General features: G+C 31.5%; 3 protein-coding genes across 5 annotated transcripts; 1 reads left to right on the top strand and 2 right to left on the bottom strand.

Moving 5' to 3' along the window:
• Window positions 1–559: 559 nt before the first annotated feature.
• LOC129921159 (alpha-amylase A-like) lies at window positions 560–3,567 on the top strand. Of its 2 annotated transcripts, XM_056002858.1 has the most exons (4): window positions 560–1,942; window positions 2,010–2,167; window positions 2,221–2,688; window positions 2,746–3,567. In XM_056002858.1, exons 2-4 carry the CDS (start codon window positions 2,081–2,083, stop codon window positions 3,565–3,567), a joined length of 1,377 nt encoding a protein of 458 aa, XP_055858833.1. In that variant the 5' UTR covers window positions 560–1,942; window positions 2,010–2,080. The 2 variants fall into 2 exon arrangements, with proteins under 2 accessions (XP_055858833.1, XP_055858832.1); XM_056002857.1 differs by lacking the exon at window positions 560–1,942 and having other exon boundaries at window positions 1,953–2,167.
• Window positions 3,568–6,793: 3,226 nt separating this feature from the next.
• On the bottom strand, window positions 6,794–10,953 carry LOC129921160 (alpha-amylase A-like). Of its 2 annotated transcripts, none has more exons than XM_056002859.1 (4): window positions 10,763–10,953; window positions 8,328–8,538; window positions 7,804–8,268; window positions 6,794–7,752 (listed from the first exon to the last, which is right to left on the bottom strand). In XM_056002859.1, exons 2-4 carry the CDS (start codon window positions 8,499–8,501, stop codon window positions 6,910–6,912), a joined length of 1,482 nt encoding a protein of 493 aa, XP_055858834.1. In that variant the 5' UTR covers window positions 8,502–8,538; window positions 10,763–10,953; the 3' UTR covers window positions 6,794–6,909. The 2 variants fall into 2 exon arrangements, with proteins under 2 accessions (XP_055858834.1, XP_055858835.1); XM_056002860.1 differs by having other exon boundaries at window positions 10,819–10,923.
• A 3,828-nt stretch (window positions 10,954–14,781) lies between these two features.
• LOC129921164 (leucine-rich repeat-containing protein 28) lies at window positions 14,782–18,273 on the bottom strand. The gene is made up of 5 exons (XM_056002869.1): window positions 17,202–18,273; window positions 16,951–17,133; window positions 16,740–16,887; window positions 15,191–15,502; window positions 14,782–15,123 (listed from the first exon to the last, which is right to left on the bottom strand). The coding sequence occupies exons 1-5, from the start codon at window positions 17,530–17,532 to the stop codon at window positions 14,994–14,996; spliced, it is 1,104 nt and encodes a 367-aa protein (XP_055858844.1). The 5' UTR covers window positions 17,533–18,273; the 3' UTR covers window positions 14,782–14,993.
• Between the last annotated feature and the right edge of the window lie 585 nt (window positions 18,274–18,858).

Raw genomic sequence — 18,858 nt, 5'->3', positions numbered from 1 at the left:
TCTTCAGTGAGTAAAATGACAGCTGTCAAAAATTCGCTTTCCAAGTGTAAATTGAGTGAACAGATTGCAGTCTCGCGATGGGCTGTCAAATTCCATACAAAAAAAATGCCTTTAAAAAATCGTTTTTGTTTCGGATGAAAAATTCAATATTTTTTTGTACTTTTTGCTTTTTTAAACAATCAGTGGAACTATGTATTTAAGAAGAGTAAGAAAAACAAGAAACAGTTAGCAAAAAGCAACTCGTGAAAAAAGCCATAAACGTCAAACTCGTCGCACGACGTAGTTGAAAAATGTTCAACTTTTGAGCGAATCACTGAGTGACGTGCGACTTCATTCCGTTGCCGATGGGCGACTACCATACAAATTACATTTTTGACAGCTGTCATTTTAATCGTTGAGCGACGGGCGACGTATTCTGTTCAGCTCTTTAAGAAAAAAAAGACAAACACTCAATCATAAAAGTATTATGCTCACTGGGTCACATGCAAAAAGATTAGCTTAAGCTTTGAAAAAAAATGTTGTGATTAATCTTTTTTTAGTAAATTTTGCTTTCATATTCATATGACTCCAAAGGCGAACGCAAGGTGGGAAGGGATAGGCAGTTAATGAACCTTTTCTGAAGGCTATATAAAACTTTAATATTCTTTCAAAATCTAACCATAAGAGCAAGTACGTAGGGTGACTTAAATTTTCAAAATTCAATACAATTATAAAGTTTTGTTCGGGGTACAGATTTGTAGTACAATATTTGGAAAGATACAAAATTATCTTTAGAAGATCTCTGAAAACTTGACTTATGCGATATCCTTCGTGAAGTTTACGATTTTTTCCCGACAACGAAACCTGCTCTTACTTTACCCTTTCTTTACCATGTACACAGTTGAAAAAACTTTAAACACATTGAGAAGAGTCATATCGTCGCTATGATCATTCATGATCGAAGATTGTTTGAAAAGTATAACCGAAAATAATCTCAAAATCAGTTTCTAGATATCTGTTTTAATGTTTTAACTTTTAGTAACCGAAAAATAGTTAGTTTCGGAAAGAAAGGAGAAAATCATAAAAACTGTACGTAGGTACTTAATAGATTTACTGAGAACCCATAAAAAATATATTAAAAATTCAGCTTAATTTGTTCTCGAATGAGTTTTCCCCTCACTGATCAAAATCCTGCGTACGCTTTATATAACTCTCTATTCAAACATATTAGTATTGGGTATTGGACTTTAATTCGTGGTTAAAAAGCCCAGTTTGCTGCAAATGTGAAACCAAATACAGATATTGAAACTTCCGAGGATGGATCAATATTTGACTGGGCGGAGCGGGCGAGACACAGGCCCCAGGAGCACTTTGCTAAGGGCGGAAATTTTAAGGCATTAAATTTAAAAATTTACGAATTGGATTATTTTTCCAGTTGAAAGAATTTATTTAGGTAAACAATTTGAACATTGCAATACAAACATTGGATTTTGGACTTTTTCTCAATATTTTTGAAGTATGTAAAAAAATTGATCAAATTGCTTTAACTATCTTCAACTTTAGCAATTAACTTTTTTCGATAAGACGCCTACTTTTACCGGACCCAAAGTATCACCAAAACACGACTAATCTAATGTTTTTTCTTTGTTAAGCCAATTATTGCTGATTTAAGCTAAGATAAGTTTAAGAATTTAGTATCAATAAATAACTCTTTTAAAATCTATCTACATATCACTGATAAGAAAATAACTTCCCTCATAATTAAAACGCGCAATGTGCATCTTTAATTAGAAACACATGGAAAATCCAATATATTATTGCTAATTAAAGCGATAACAAGAGGACAGAGTCTTCTTTATTTTGCTGATCGGAATCTCAAAAATCATAATAAATCACCGTTACTATGTATATCTTTAATACAAAACAATTTAAAGATAATACTAAAAAATATGACTGCAAAAAGGTATAAATAATAAAGCAATTTATAATGTTAACAATAGTTCTCGTCATGGACTTTTCGAATGTGCTAGCTTTACTAATTTTGGCGGTTACTGCCATCAACGGTCAGCACAATCCTAATTATTGGGGTGGACGAGATGCTATGGTCCATCTCTTCGAATGGAAGTGGGATGACATTGCCAATGAGTGCGAACAGTTTCTGGCTCCAAAAGGATATGCCGGTGTTCAGGTAGGATTCAATAAAACTTTAAAAGGTTAGAATTAATCATAAATTTATTAAAGGTTTCTCCGGTAACTGAAAATGCTGTTATTAATGGACGCCCATGGTGGGAGCGTTATCAACCTATTTCGTATATTCTCACCACTCGATCTGGAAATGAGGCTCAATTTCGTGACATGGTGACCCGTTGTAACAAGGTTGGAATTCGCATCTATCCAGATTTCATCATGAATCATATGGCGGGTGGTGATAATGTTGTAGGAACGGCGGGATCCTCAGCTGATCCTAACAATAAAAACTTCCCAGCTGTCCCATATTCACCAACTGATTTTAATCCAACATGTTCAATAAATAACTTCAATGATCGAGTTGAAGTGCGCAACTGCGAATTGGTAGGATTGAAAGATCTAGATCAAAGCAAAGAATATGTTCGTCAGCAGATGATAACGCTTATGAATAAATTAATTGATATCGGAGTTGCTGGATTCCGTTTAGATGCATCTAAACATATGTGGCCACATGATATGGAGGTAAGAATAACAAGTCATAATGATTATGTAGGTAGTATTGAACTTTTTTTTCTTTAGGTCATTTTGAACTCGCTTAACGACTTAAACATTGAACAAGGATTTGCTCCTGGTTCTCGACCATTTATCTACCAAGAAGTAATTGATAACGGTGGAGAAGCGATAACTCGTGAGGAATATACTCATTTGGGGGCCGTCACAGAGTTCCGTCACTCTTCTAAGATCGGGATTGTTTTCAACAATGGTGATAAATTGAAGTGGCTGAATAGCTGGGGCACTGGTTGGGGATTTCTTCCTAGTGAACAGGCTTTGATTTTCGTTGACAATCATGACAACCAAAGAGCCGAAGCATTGAATTATAAATCATCCAGAAGGTACAAGATGGCATCCGCATTTATGTTGGCCTACCCTTACGGTATTCCCCGTGTGATGAGTTCATTTGCGTTTGAGGCATCTGATGATAGTCCACCTAGTGCTGATGGTGAAACTATCTTGTCTCCAGAAATTTATGATGATGATTCTTGTGGCAACGGCTGGGTGTGCGAGCATCGCTGGCGTCAAATTTACAACATGGTTGGTTTTAGAAATGCAGTAGAAGGAACTTCGGTCAATAATTGGTGGGACAATGATGGTGATCAAATTGCATTCTGTCGCGGAAATCGAGGTTTTGTAGCATTTAACCTGGAAAATTATGATTTAAACCAGCGCCTCTATACTTGCTTGCCAGCTGGTACATATTGTGATGTCATAACCGGAAATAGGTCTGGAGATTCTTGTTCAGGAAAACAAGTTGTTGTTGACAAGGATGGGTCAGCTCAGATCAGCATATCTACTGCCGACGAAGATGGTGTTTTAGCAATACATATTGGGTCACGAGTTTAAAAATACATAGTTGAAATATTTTTTTTTATAAACTGACAACACCCATCTCAAAATAAAGGTGAATACATGAACAAATATAAATGAAAGACAAAAACTTCTTTACCAAATATGTAATTATTTGTTACCTCTTAAAAAAATAACCTTTTTCTTAATATTTTTATGAACACTATATTAAAAATCAAATGTAATAATATTTTCAGATTTTAATTGGTTGTCATTTTTATGACTAAGGTTTTGCAATGATCCCACTCTATCTTTTCACCTCAAAACACCATTTCATCCTTATGATAAATGAACCCACCACCACTGGATTCATTTCGATCAAGTTAAGATTTTAGCCAAAGAGTCTCATTATATTCATATTGATAAGACCGGCAAAAAAAAGGTATGTACTTTGGAGCAACCTACCTACCGACATGTATTTCAGTATTCCAACCCGCTTAATCCGAATTTCAATTCCGTTTGGCCCGATCCACTTTTGACTGCAGTTTTTTTTTTACAATATTTGCCCCCTCAAAACTAGAGGGTGATCGGGTCAAACGGTCTTGAAATTCGGATTCAGCGAGTCGAAATAAGTGTAATATTCATTAGGTACGTTATCAAAAAAGTCAAAAGTTATGGACTAGTGACTACTTCGTCATACTAATTCTCTTGGTTGTTCCCAGGGTAAGATCAGGATAGCACACCACTGTGATTTTCGAGGTGAAAAAAAATTGAAGCGTTATAATTTTAGAACTAAGTGTGGGCAAACGAAAAAAAGTGTTGGGCTATCCTGGGCTAACCTTGGGCAAACGAATGACCTAGGTTTGCAAAAAAAAAATCAATCGGGGGGTGCTAACTTCACAGATATAGTCTGTTAGACTGTATATATCTTGATGTGCAGATTAAATGTAGGGGAAGTGGGGGCAAGACCGCCCACTTTGTGTTTGACTGCCTTAAAAACCAATAAAAAACATCTTTTAAATAGAATAAAGTTTTTATTCATTAAGTTTAATGTTTTTTGCAGAAACTTTCATTATTATAAAAAAATAAAAAAAACTGAACAAAAGATAATACGTTTTAAAAAAACATCAAACAAAAAACCGTCTTGCCCCCACATGGGGGTAAGACCACCCTATCAAATTTTGTTGGTAGAAAGACCGTTTCTACTGTTTTAAATGCAGCCTATAACACAATTATGCTATATTTTCATTAGTTCTCACTCCAGCACAAGCTTTTTGGTACCATTTGGTACACATTTTGCACTTAATCCAACAATACTTTGGATTGGATCAAGAAAACAGTTGCGATTCCCTAGAAGCGGAATTGAAAGTTTATTTGTAGAACCAAACATTAAATACAAGGTGTCTCTAAAGTAATGGATCAAACGAAATATGCTGATAGGCCAACTTAAGGGTTCTCAGAATTTGGTAAGTTGTTCATGTTCATGTTCATCTCAAATCCTTACGGTTTTCGAATAAATGCAGTTCTTGAAAAAAATTTAAAAAAATCCCTAGTTTGCAACAGTATCTATTTGTTTTTTAATATTTTTTCACTTAAACATTTCCTAACAATACGAAATACGAGTAATTAATTATTTAAAATATTATTTATTTCATATGCCATTTCGCTACAAATAAATTAACAGTTCCGAGTTTTACAAAAACTCAATTTCTAACTTACTTTTCAGAGCAACTCCGCGAAAAAAATTTGTATGGTGTGACACTCATTCATTATTTTACAACTTGTCTCGATATTGCAGTTTTCAAAAATGTAGAAACGTTTATAAAATTGGAGGTGAATTGACAAATATTACAATTGGAATTGAAAAAAAAAACATGTTTTTTCAGAAAAAAGAACAAACAATAATAGAGGCTTTTCTTCAAAGAGAAAAATAAATAAACAACAGGTTAAGAAAATGTGTTTATTTTTGTTTTTTGCTCTGAAAAACCCTGTTTTGTTGAATTCAAATTGTAATATTTTTCGATCTCACTTCAACTTTGGAAACTTTTATACTTTTTTGAATACCCCATGCAACGGTGTAAACTCAATCTGGTAAAATGGTAAATATGGTAAAACAGCTTACCACTTTAACCAGAGTTTACACCTTTAATGAATACCCCTATTGACTTACCTATCATAGGTATGTATTTATTTTTCACTCACTATAAACCAGTATACCAAATTCTTAGATACTAGTTCTTTCCTATAGATACATTAATTGTAGCCCCAATTATCAAGCCTGTTTTTAAATTTAAACAAACGTTTTTGTTTTCAATTTTGGAAAGCTGTTGTCGAGTTGTTGAATTTTCAACCGTTATAGTATTCCTTGCGTAAAGTGGAAATTTATAGTTTGAATATCTCGTACATCAGGCATGTCAAACTCATTGGTTCCTAGGGGCCAAAACAGCGAGATCTAAATTTTTATGGGCCGCAAAAAAATTAAAACTAGAACTTTTTTAAACAGATTTATAAAAATAAGAAGATTTATAACATTAATTTTATTTCTTCCTCATATCTAGAATCTCTTCTTTACTACCATTTATGTTTTTCACCATACCAAGGTGTAAGTTAGGCTGGATTTTAATTCTCTCAATAGAAAAAAATATTTACTCGCATGAAATTTGCAAACGATTTTTAATTGCAGTTTTAAATTGCCCCAAATCTGACTGAAAAAAATATCCACTTCATAGAAATTTGGAATTTACTTCGGAGTTACTCTAAAAATCGCATGCCTCCATTTCCATATCATTCGACATTTATTCTAATTTTTATGAAAAAAAAACAAAGAATGCCATACCTAGGGCATTCATGATTTAACCTACCGTTCGGTTAAATCAGAACGTTCGCTTCCTAATTCACGATATCTTATTAATTTATAATTTTTTTTTCAGGTACCTACATTCCATGCCAGGTACGCAGATCGAGAAAAATTTTAGCATATTTCGAACTTTAATTGGTCAAAACAAACTCATAATAAGATACATTTTAGCTCCCATACAAACTGTCGAAAAATTTTAGCCGTTTTAAAATTTATCTGAGCATCTTATCGATAAATTTGTATGAGACCTAAAATTTAGCTCGAATCTATGTGAGGGCCGCAAAATTACTCGATGTGGGCCGCATGCGGCCCGCGGGCCGCAAGTTTGACATGCATGTCGTACATGTTATAGCCCTGTAGTAAAAGATATGATTTTTGAAATGAATATATTTTCGATTTTAATGAACTAAGCACAATTAATTAACTATCCATTATCTCTAAAGTCTTCATTAAAAATGAGAAATCGCATACACATTTTAAGATTTCCTGTTGGCGACTTTAAATTCGATTGAGTGTGAATAAATTGAGGATTAAACAACAAATTAAAGCTTAGAACCGGCATGTATCGCCAGAACTCCATCTTCTTCTTTTGATCCTATAAAAATATTTGCTTTTCCATCTTTATCTACCAAAATAGATTTTCCAGAACAAACATTTCCAACTTTACTCCCGGAAATAACATCACAATAACTTCCAGCTGGCAAACATGTGTTCAAGGTTTGATTTAAATCCGAATCTTCTTGATTAAAGGCTATAAAACCCTTATTTCCACGGCAAAATGAAATTTGATCAGCTCCATTGTCCCACCAGTTTTTAAGAACTGTTCCTTTAACAGTATTTTTGAACCCAATCATATTGTATATTTGACGCCATCGATGCTCACAAACCCATCCGTTGTCACAAGAGCCGTCTTCTTTAATAATCGGCGATAATATTGTTTTACCACCGTCATTACTGGGTGGACCTTGATCCGTATCCGAAAACGCAAAAGAACTCATTATTCGAGAATTACCGTATGGATATGCCAGCATAAATGCAGTAGCCATTTTGTACTGTTTGGGTTTCTTATAGGTCAAAATATTATCTCCACCTGGTCCATGCCCACGTTGGTTATCATGATTGTCTACAAAAACTAATGCACTGCTGGAATTCATTAGTCCCCATCCAGTGCCAAAATTAGCAAGCCATTTCAACTGGCTAACTTTGTTGAAAGTCTTTCCGATCCCATTTGAATATCGGAATTCAGTAACGACCCCTAAACTAGTATATTCGCTACTTGATATAGCTTCGCCACCCAAATCAATAACTTCTTGAAAAATAAAAGGTCTCGAGCCTTTTGCAAATCCATGTTCTATGCTCAAATTATTAAGACGGCTATAAATGACCTATAAATATTTTTTTTTAGATTAATTGCACTGATTGATGAAGAAACAAACCTTGAGATCAGCTGGCCACATATGCTTGCAAGCATCAACCCGAAATCCAGCAACACCTAAACTAATAAGTTTGTTTAAAAACTCAACAATACGATCTCTTGCCCAGTCCTTGCTTTGATCCAAATCCTTTAACCCAACTAGTTCACAATTGCGTACATTGAAGGGATCACTATAGTTGTTCAGGGTGCATGTAGGGTGAAAATCTGATTTAGAATACGGGACAGCGGGATATAGTTTGTTTCCAGGGTCTGATGTTGATCCAGCTGTGCCTATACCACTTGCTGCGGCCATGTGGTTGAAAACAACATCGGGGTATACTAAGACTCCAACTTTGTTACAACGTTCTACCATGGACCTAAATTCGGTTTCATTGCCAGAACGGCTGATAAGTATATATGAAACGGGTTGATAACGCTCCCACCAGGGGCGTTTAGGCACTACTACGTTTTCATTTGGAGGAGAAACCTAAGAAAATAGCAATATAATAATGTTATTGAAAAATACAACTTTTTTTTATTACAAACCTGAACACCGCCATATCCTTTAGGACCTATAAAATTCTCACATTCAGCTGCAACGTCGTTCCATTTCCATTCGAACATATGAACAATGGAGTTGCCGTTGGCTTTAGAGTTAGATTCAAATTGGCCATAGCTAAGAGAAACAAATCCAAGTATTGCTAATATTTTTAATAGCATTATTTGTACCCCTAGAAATTTTTTGGGAATTTTAACACTAAAGGGGAAATTAAAAAATAACTGAATTAATGCAAAATTCTAATAAAGTACAAAATTTAAAAAAAAAAGTTTAAACATACTACTTATTTAATATTTAAAAAAACATGAGATTCATTTGATTTTTTTAATTTATTTATGTATTTTCTACTCATTTCAAACATAATGTAAAAGTCACTATTTGAACGTAGAGAGGATTTTTTACATGTTTGTATGAACACGTAGATTAATTTTCGTTAAGTTATCATTTTTTAACCGTGAATCACACGATAGTAGGAAATGCGGAATAAAAAGATTTCATGAATAAAATATGATTCTGAAGAAGTTGTTAATACAATAAGTGACAAGATTTTTGACGTGATAACGTCTTATAAATCGTTGAACCATGGTAGCCACCACAAAAAAGTGACGCCATTTTCTAACGTTACACTCTCGCACTTTCGCAGTGCGGCAAAAAAATTCAATTAAAAATAAACTATTAGAGATACAAAAATCTTCTATAGCTCATTTGAAGGATAATAACCTAAAGCTTAATATAATCCAAATGAAGGATTTTTAAAAATTCCGTCATTTAATAGGGTAAACAGGGGTAAAACGGAAAGATGAAATTTAGACTAAAATCTAAACGCGAAGTTGTAGAGAATTGATTTTTATTGCTATAGATAGATGAGACTAATTTAAGAATAACTGCATTTTACCAAACATATGGACAATGGAGTTGCCGTTGGCTTTAGAGTCAGATTCAAATTGGCCATAGCTAAGAGAAACAAATCCTAGTATTGCTAATATTTTTAACAGCATTATTTGTAGGCCTCGAAATTTTTTGTGAATTTTTACACAAAAAGGAAATTAAAATAACTGAATTAATGTAAAATTCTAATAAAGTAAAATATTAAAAAAAAGTTTAAACATACTACATACCTATTCAATATTTTAAAAAACCATGAGATTCATTTTAATTTTTTTTATTTATTTATGTATTTTCTACTCTTTTCAAAAGTCACCAGAACGTATTTGAAAGTAGAGAGGATTTTTTACGCGTAGATTAATTTTCGTTAAGTTATCATTTTTTAACCGTGAATCACACGAAAGTAGTAAATGCGGAATAAAAAGATTTCATGAATAAAATATGATTCTGAAGAAGTTGTTAATACAATAATTGACAAGATTTTTTTGAACATGAGTAGGTTTATTCTAATAAAGACATCTATGTAAAATGTGTAAAAAAACAATAAAAACAGAATTGCAATTAACTCATATAAATTAAAACACATAACTCTACATTACTTGCATGGTTGCATCGTGGCATCATCTCTAATTTATGAATTCTAAATGGTAAATTATGTTTTATTATAATATTATTATTCGCTGATTTTACTGGCAAGTTTATTCACTATTCACTATCATTTATGTATATCCGGGATATTTTATTAAACATGAAAATATTTTTTTGTTACATTTAATAATTATAATTATTGATAGATAATTTAAAACTTTAGAATTTTAGCACAGCACTTTAGAAAAACTTAATAAAGTGCTGTCCTAAAATTCCAAAGTTTAAAAATATTATCTATGAATAATTATAATTATTAAATGTAACAAAATAATATTTTCATAATCAATAAAATACCACTGATGAATTCGAGAAATTACGGCGAAACGTATAGGGAAAAAGTATGAAATACAAATTTTTATTTGCATATCAAAAAAGTCCGATTCAAATAATTGATCAAATTATAATTAAATCAATAAAACTTTTCTGTTCGCTTTAGCTGACCTTTAGATTGACCTGCTTTCAATACGCTTTTTTTAATGCCGCTAGAACGGCGATGGCGAGAAACCGGCTAGTTGCTCACCTCCCCATCCCCAAAAGGCCGACTCTCGGTACCTATACCACAAGTATACGAGTATTGTCACTTATCTCAAACAAGGTACTTAATTTTTATTCATTTACACATGCCGTTTAGCATAACATACGGATACTATACATACATCCTTTCATCCCTTCACTCTTTTTGAAACTACCGCAGTTTTTGAACGTTTATATTTTTATTTTCTAATGATAATAAATGACATCAAACTACGTTGTAAGGATAAATAACAATAATTTGCTCACTATCACTATTCAGAATAACATTTAACAAAGACAGGGATGTGCCGAAACAGTCACTTAAAAACAGAACTTAAAAACACTTTGTTTATTTTGTTTTTTATTAAATATGTACCTAGGTATATCAGAAGTTAGCTCTAATTTTAAGATAGTTGATAATAAAAATCAAACCTTAAACTACCTTCTCGAACAGCTTCAAATTAATGTTAAAATTTAGTTTGTTTTGTACATTTATAATACAGAAATTAAATTAAAAAGAAAGGAAGAACGTATTTGCATGTCGAACTATCTTCTATCACTGAAATAATAAAAGCATTGATCTCTTTTCGAGGCATACAAAAGCATTTTATTTTTATACATGCACACCCTCAAAATGTATTCTCGGATACGTATCTATCTGTGTTTTTACAAAATTTGTTTTCGCGTCAACAAAATCGAAACAATAACAAAAGATAAGAGATGCATGCTATTAATTTTTGTTATTGTATTCAATGATTCAATGCTTAGAAACACTAACGAGTATGACTAAAATCAAATGGCGGTGAATACAAGGATAGGGGGTCACGGGGTTATGAGCCCCCAAGAGCCCAACAAAATTCATATGAAAATATTAAACTAAGTTCTTTTTAACCTTAGCCAAGCTTTAAAAATGGTTACCCAACACCTGAACTGATACCACCTATTTATTAGGAATATAAGTGTATTAGGACGTTAATTATTAAGGTTTATTTTCGAGAATCAAGATCCTAAATGGAGAAATTATTTCAAAATAATACAAAAAATCCTCTAATTTTTTCCAATTTTTATTTTGATGCTAATTGGCGCCCCAAGAGGGTTAAAGTTTTTTCTTATTTGAAATAGGTATCTGTTAACTTATGAGGCTTAACTTTGATATATCCTTAAAGTAAAAATGTTTGATGCTGTGATGATCTTGTCTACATTAAACACCAGTTTTAGAAAGGTATAAACCATTTTTCTAGGACCAGGGGTTTAGTCAAGGAAATTTGCTAATTTGTCTATTTATATTGCAGATAAAGTAATAGTGTGAGCATTTTAACAACAAAAGTCAAAACTGTAATACAAATTTGTGCTGCAAATTGTAGCATCTGCTAATGGTTAACACGTATGAAAGTAAGTTAACCGTTCTTAAACTTTTAATGACACGAAGAAAAAGACCACCTACAATTAAGCGGACTTCTGCATGGTTTTCAGCCAAGATGACTTCTGTCTTAAATTAAGCGGAAATTCACTTAATTTTAGATGGAAATCTTCTTATTTTGATGACAGTAAAAAGTCAAACGGAAACCATCTTGGCTTAAAATCATGCAGAAATCCGCTTAATTTTAGGTGGTCTTTTTCTCTGTGTAGTTATTTAAAAAAAAAAGTATTAGCAAAAACGCTACAATTTTAGTACACTTGTCTGTCATACAAAAGCATCTCAACCAGGGGCGTATACAAGTTTGCTTCTTGGGAGGGGTCATGCCAATTTTTTTTTTTTTCAAAAGTTTTGATAGCAGCCATAAACCTGAAAATGGGCTTTTTGAATTATTAAGGCCCATTTGCTGAAACGAGTCTTAAATATTTATGTGAAACATAAACCCTTAAGTTATACATAGCGGTTTGCACGAACTTCAAATTGTGTCATAAATTCCTCTAAGTTTAACATAACTTAGGGGGAAGAAATAGTAGAACTTAAGTATTTTATGATCTATACTTAAAGTATTTAATTGACCAAAAAAGAAAGAACGCGGCTTAAAAAATTGATGTATGTGGGAGAAAAGGAAATAAATTATCAATTTAATATAAATTCACTCACATTTATTAGCAGATATTCAGATCGTAAAATTTACAACATACATTTTTGAAACACTGTTCACTTTTTGTTTTTATATATCTCATATTATTTTTTGACAAACAAAAATATTTGCAAAACAAATTCTGTCAAATGAATAATTTTTTTTATTAAATTAAACACACTTTTATTGCCACTTTCACTATTTTACACTTTTTTCTGCAATAAAAATTGCCAAAATAATAAATTTGTTGAATTATTCCCGGTTAATTTCTCAAAAACAATTCAAATACACTGACGTTTGAGTCGTTTGACATTTTAATTTGAAGCTCTCAGCGATTTCTCGCATGAAAGTGAATCGTTGCTAGGTTTAACATAAATATTTTTTAGAAACTTAGAATAAACTAAGTAAAACATTAGAGCTATATTCGACCTATCTAAGATTAGAATTTATGACTAGTATGAGCAAATGGGCCTAAACATTAAAATTTGTGCGTCTTGCATTTCGAATAGAAAAGTTCCGAATGTAGTTCTAAAAATAACCAAACAAAAACGGTATGAGATTCGTTAAGCCTTAAAGCCTAGAACGCTGCTGATGTGAAACGAAATTTTTCGTCGGTCTCCACGAGGACAACGAAATGCTTGCGAAATCTGGACCGAAAAATTGCAAAACATAAATGAAAAAAAAGCAAACACGCATCGCAGAAAGACATGCAATGACAAAATGAACAACAAAAACAAACAAAAAACTCAAAATGTCATTTTTCCACACACAATGAGTGTCCCCGGCAATTGTTTGTGTGCGAAAAAGAAGTTTAGGCTTTCAATTTCGTTGAAAATATAATTTTTTTTAAATTTTGTTTTAAAATTGTATTTAATATTTAAAATACCTCTATTAAAATAGTAAAGACAAAAAAAATTATTTTGGCGATATTTTGGAATTCGTCCGTTTTCAGGTATTAATCAGCGGTTTACAATTTAAAAAACATTCAGTTGTATTTATTAGATTAAGCCCTGCCTTTTCAATCGTCAGATAGACTATCACAAGAATAAATGTCACTATAAAAAAAAAACTTTTATTCCTAGGAACAAGCTCTAACTTAGGTTTATCTAACTATTCAAAAAATTAGCCCTAAGTGATATTTAATAATAATATTTAAATTGCCTTAGATAAGGTTGCTTACATTGCTTCTATGATGATTAACAAATCGATAGTTTTTTTCAAAAAATGCAACAGATCTAGCAAATTTAGTATGTACAATTGTACAAAATACTGTTATATTCTGTAAGCAAACAAAATTCACCAAATTTTATCAGACGAATGTATTGAACTGGAACATTGCAAAAAAACTAAAAAGATTTGAGAAATGATATCCTTCTTTAACATTTTGCCGAGGACGAATTTTATCAACAGAATTGACCTCCACACAGCAAGGCCACAGAAAGCTTCCCTATTTAAAACATATTTTATTTACTTCATCATATAAAAAAATAGAAGATATGGCTGCTTCTTTTATTTGCTGGTAAGCAGTGTCTTACCCTTAAGATATTATTTTTGTGTACCTACTAGATTCAATTTCTTTTAAAAAGCTTTGAATATAATACTTATCCGGATTTTGTTTTCATACAAAACTCTACAGCTCAACTAATATTATCGAACGAATCAAAATAATCCTAATCCAGCATAGCGTTCGCTAAAAATATGACCACTTCCCCAAAATATGGTAAAATAGTTTGTTTGAATACCAAAAATTTTTTTTACTTTTAATTTTCGTTCATGTTCTAAAACTTCAACATTTTGAAAATAATCTTACTCAAGAGATTTCAGTATCACATAACAAATTCTTTTTTAAGTTCTGGGTTCTTGGGGAGGGTCATGACCCCGTGACCCCCCCCTTGTATACGCCGTTGATCTCAACAAGCTGCCAATAATTTACATTCGGAAATGTCAAATCTGTCATAATTTATTAAGTGGTTTATGATGTATTTTTTTATACATGGAGTACTGATACTGACTTAAAAAATTATAAAAATGATTTTGGTAGACCCGTGCTAATCATAAAAAACGTTTAGGTATTTGTTTTTTTTTATAAAATTTTAGAATTTCGTTGTATGGCAGTGATGTTCTTTTATATCAACTGAAAACTTTTATTAACAAAAATAATTCGCTGTAAAATTCTTAAAACTGAAGATATATCCGGAAATTATATGCGGAAGCAAAATTGTTCCATTTTCTAAAGATTTGGCTTTCCGCATCCGCTGACCGACTACGTTGGTGTTAAAAAACTAAGTTTAAATATTAAATATGTCTAAAAATATTTCTTTATTTGGTCACTGAGCATGATGTTGGTGGTCTAAAATACATAATACATTTTTTTTAAACTTAATAATTTTTTAATTTTTTTTTTTTTAAATTAATATTTTATATTTACGATTGGTCGATATATGTATATTTTTATTTTTGATCTTTATAAAAATTTTTCTTTGAGAGAGTTTTAAAAGCAAAACTTTTAAATTAATTTAGTTGTAATTTTTAACAGTTAAGCGCACGTACTCAATCATCTGCATCACAAAGCTCCCATTCGATACTGTAGTACTTTTTAATGTTTTCCTTCGACCACAAATTGGCACAATACATGCTACAAAAGTTGCAACTAAATATAGTCTTCGATGTACTGTTTCGCCTGAAACAAATAAAAACCAAAATTAAATATTGATTTGACAGGACACTATTTTACTTGAAATAAAAACCTTTTAACTGGCATAAAATAATATGATGTATACAATGGGTTGAAACAGTTTCTGTGGGTGCAGCGGGCAATTGGACCATTTTTTATGTGATCACCCATATATTTGGTTGGCAGTGAGTTGAGAAGTATTTCATTTTTATATAAGGGCAGGAAAAAATTTAAATAATTTAACGAATGCAGGCAATCATCATAGAGTGTGATCCGATTCTCAACTGAAGGCACATGGAAGACTTCTAAGGTTCCAAACGGTAGTAATAATTTTGTGTTATTGGCTTTTTCTCGAACGAAAAAGAAATGAGGATGTTCAATGTTTCTAAAAAAGATTGATGTTATTACAAAAAAAAAATTCACAGAAATTTTATTTTTAAGCAATATTTTTATTTTTAATAAATATATTTTTTAAGTATGAAATTCAATTAACAGAAATAAAACAACTAGTGAAATATAGTTATGTTTTTGATAAGTATTGGCACTTTAACTTTCATTAATTTACTATTTAAAATTAAGTAAATTTTTTAAATTTTTGTCACCATTTTCCTATAAGCTATAAGTCAATAAATAGTTTATAATTTTGTTAAAATTCAAAAATTTATCATATTTTTGGAGCAAAAGAATAAAGGTGTTGCGACCATTACAGTAAAATAATTTTTTTTTATCAATACAAAACCGACTTCGATGGATCAAAACTACGTTTTATTATTTTTCTAACGAAATTAAAATGGGACCACATTGCAGCCACCAGCTTCATAATACAAAAAGAATTATCAAAATTGGTTCACTCAGTCCAAAGTTATGAGGTAACAAAAAAAACACAGACGAATTGATTACCGGTAAAAAAAACTATTTTTGTTTCTAATTATTTTTAAAGAAAAGTCATAATTGAAGCCATTTCAGTCTTATCCAATATTTTTTGATGGACACCCTGTACACATCTTCTTTGTGGAAAGTCTTAGCAGAGCACAAACAGAATTAAAAAACAATCCTTTTGAATTAAGGTGAATATTTTTTTTTGTTAAATGTTTTAATTTCAATAAGAATGCACATACATTCAATGAGAAATCATTTCATTGTTATCCGATTAAATCACATTTTTTCAAGAAAAAAATTCGTATCATAATGAAATTAAGTTCATTTCGATTTTTGTATTTATTTTTATTAGAAATATCCTTTTTTTTAAGAAGTTGGGATTTTAAAAGAGTGTTTTCTTGTTACTCTGTGGACCCACGTAACTTTTTGTAATAATTTATTATCGACTACATCAGTCCATTCAATAAAAAACTTTTTCTGTTTGGGAATTCTAGTATTAACGTATATACATACATATAACACCATTCACTTTTGAACTTGGCTACTTTCTGTTTATTTATTTCACTCTAAGTAAAAACTAGATCCGACGAAATTCTATTTTTAAAAACTGTTTGTATCTAAAAAAAATCAAAACAAACATTAGAAACAGAGAAAGTAAACCAATAACGCTTCTCTCTTATGCTAGAAAAAAAAAAACCAATCCTACCCTAAAATCATTTTGTTATTGTTCATCTCATTCATACCTTGGCATCCCGGTTTGTATTGCGTCATAGAAACTGGCAAAAAAAGTTTCATAAATCATTGGAATATGTGTGATGGAAGGATTTTGAAATATATTTACACGATTAACAAATTTGGCCAAAGCAGCTGGTAAATAAAGTAATCCACAACCTTAAATTAGAAAACGAAATAGGTAGGTAATAAAAATCTATTACAAGACCGATCGTGACCTACGTTCCGCCGCCAAAAACTGTAAGGATTGCATATTGGCAATACGTTCCGGTATGTATGTTAATTGAGTATTGTCGCTCATTGAAAGCTCATTTAAATGGCTGCATTCCGACATTTCCATTGGCAACGATGTTAGCTGATTAGCGCATATGTCGAGGACTTCCAATTTCTTTAAACGCCCAATACCTAAAAAGTGAATGAAGTGCACTTTGAATTAACACACATATTTGTTGAATTTGATTTGTACAACATACCCTTCGGAATCTCAGTCAATTTGTTGCCACTCACATTTAGCCTTTGAAGAGACTTCATCTCTCCAATAGTGTGAGGAAGACTCGTTATTTTATTATTAGAGACATCTAAAAATTCCAAATTCTCCAAATAATATATATCATCCGGGAGCTCCTCGAGAGCATTTCCAGAGAGATGAATGAACTTTAAGTTTGTCAAATTCAAAAGCCATTTTGGTATTTGAGTGATGAAATTCTCCTTAAGATAAACCTCCTCTAAATTTTCGTAGAGGAACAGATCAATGGGAACATTGCGGTAGTCACGGTAGCTCCAATGCAGAACAGTTTTGCTCATTCTTCACGCGGATGGAGAGTGCGCGAAATATTTATATTTTTTAAAAAACAAATATGGTTCACTCAAATTATAAGTTTTTGAAATATTATTCAGAGGCACATTTTTCATTAATCTCGATTTGTTCAATTTATTTCACTTTTTTTTATTATTATTTTATCATTAAACATGTTCACAGTCACTGAAGTATTAATTAAAATCTTCTAAATCGCAACCATATAAATGAATCTGATGTTTCAAAATACGTTTTTGTATATACGATCTCTATTGTCCGCACCTCACTAGTGTGACATAATTATAATCACAGATGATTTTTTAAGAAGAAAGTTCGAACAGTGGTGGTTGTGACCTTGACGTCGCGTCGCGTCGTCACTCTGTAATAGCTGTCGTCGTTCGCTTACATTTTGAAACAAAATAATTAAAGTATCTGAATAAAAATATTTTGGTACTGATGCTTTTGTCTTACATACTCGTACTCTTAAATTTGTATCTAAACAAATTTGTATATTGTACGTTTACGTACTATGTTTCAGTCGACTTGTCGCTTTTTCCGAAAAATGCGATAATTTCTTTTAGGTATTTGCAACTGAGCTTTGGCACTGTGAAGCTCTTGTACTTTTGTTTAATAGGTAGCTATATCTTTCATGATGTTAATATTGATTTTCGCGTTTCGTGCACAAGGTGGTTGATGACATTGACATGATTTTTAGAGTAGAATGACGAGGTATGCACATGCATGAGTTTAATTGATTTTCCTATTTGCATGTGATATGCATTTATTGAATGTGTTTAAAAAATGTGGGTACTTTAAGTGGCAACAGGACAAGCAAAAATTGAAAACATGTTTCGTCCCTTTTTTGCATCAGATTAAATCAATTCTATTAGACTTAGGGTGTAGGGCATTTCTAAAACACAACAAAACATATTTAAAAAAATATTCCACATACGCCACAGTGAACACATTTTTGAGGCTTAATTTTTTTAAACAAGCACTATTTAAAACTGGCTGCTTGTATGAAAAAAGTGTGGAAGTGGAATTATGTGCAAGTATTTATTAATAACAATTAAGATTAATAAGCATATAGAAATTTATTTGAAAAACAATTCCAGTTCCGTTATAAGTTAGCGATGTTTGAAAAACTATATATTTGTGTTTATATTCCTCAAGCATTATTTTTTTCTATATTGAAGTCTTGAGTCTAATGTATTCAACAACCTTTACCATGAAAATACTATTGATACAACTCAGTTGTTATAGACCTCTTCTTGGGTAATTTCTTAACTGAAGTTCGTCGTCGCCAAATTATTTGAATTTATGTATTAGTTTTT

This window comes from Episyrphus balteatus, chromosome 1, assembly GCF_945859705.1.
Source record: "Episyrphus balteatus chromosome 1, idEpiBalt1.1, whole genome shotgun sequence".
NCBI lineage: Eukaryota > Metazoa > Arthropoda > Insecta > Diptera > Syrphidae > Episyrphus > Episyrphus balteatus.
This window is presented reverse-complemented; position numbering and strand designations above follow the sequence as displayed.

Excerpts from the sequence above, each read along its gene's own strand:
- LOC129921159 (XM_056002857.1), top strand. The coding sequence starts at position 1,967 with ATGTTAACAATAGTTCTCGTCATGGACTTTTCGAATGTGCTAGCTTTA. Across the intron at positions 2,168-2,220 it reads AAGGATATGCCGGTGTTCAG|GTTTCTCCGGTAACTGAAAA; the intron begins GTAGGATTCAAT and ends AATTTATTAAAG. Across the intron at positions 2,689-2,745 it reads TGTGGCCACATGATATGGAG|GTCATTTTGAACTCGCTTAA; the intron begins GTAAGAATAACA and ends TTTTTTCTTTAG.
- LOC129921160 (XM_056002859.1), bottom strand. The coding sequence starts at position 8,501 with ATGCTATTAAAAATATTAGCAATACTTGGATTTGTTTCTCTTAGCTAT. Across the intron at positions 8,269-8,327 it reads AAGGATATGGCGGTGTTCAG|GTTTCTCCTCCAAATGAAAA; the intron begins GTTTGTAATAAA and ends CTATTTTCTTAG. Across the intron at positions 7,753-7,803 it reads TGTGGCCAGCTGATCTCAAG|GTCATTTATAGCCGTCTTAA; the intron begins GTTTGTTTCTTC and ends AAATATTTATAG.
- LOC129921164 (XM_056002869.1), bottom strand. The coding sequence starts at position 17,532 with ATGAGCAAAACTGTTCTGCATTGGAGCTACCGTGACTACCGCAATGTT. Across the intron at positions 15,503-16,739 it reads ATACAAACCGGGATGCCAAG|AAACATTGAACATCCTCATT; the intron begins GTATGAATGAGA and ends AATCTTTTTTAG. Across the intron at positions 15,124-15,190 it reads TATTTTATGCCAGTTAAAAG|GCGAAACAGTACATCGAAGA; the intron begins GTTTTTATTTCA and ends TATTTGTTTCAG.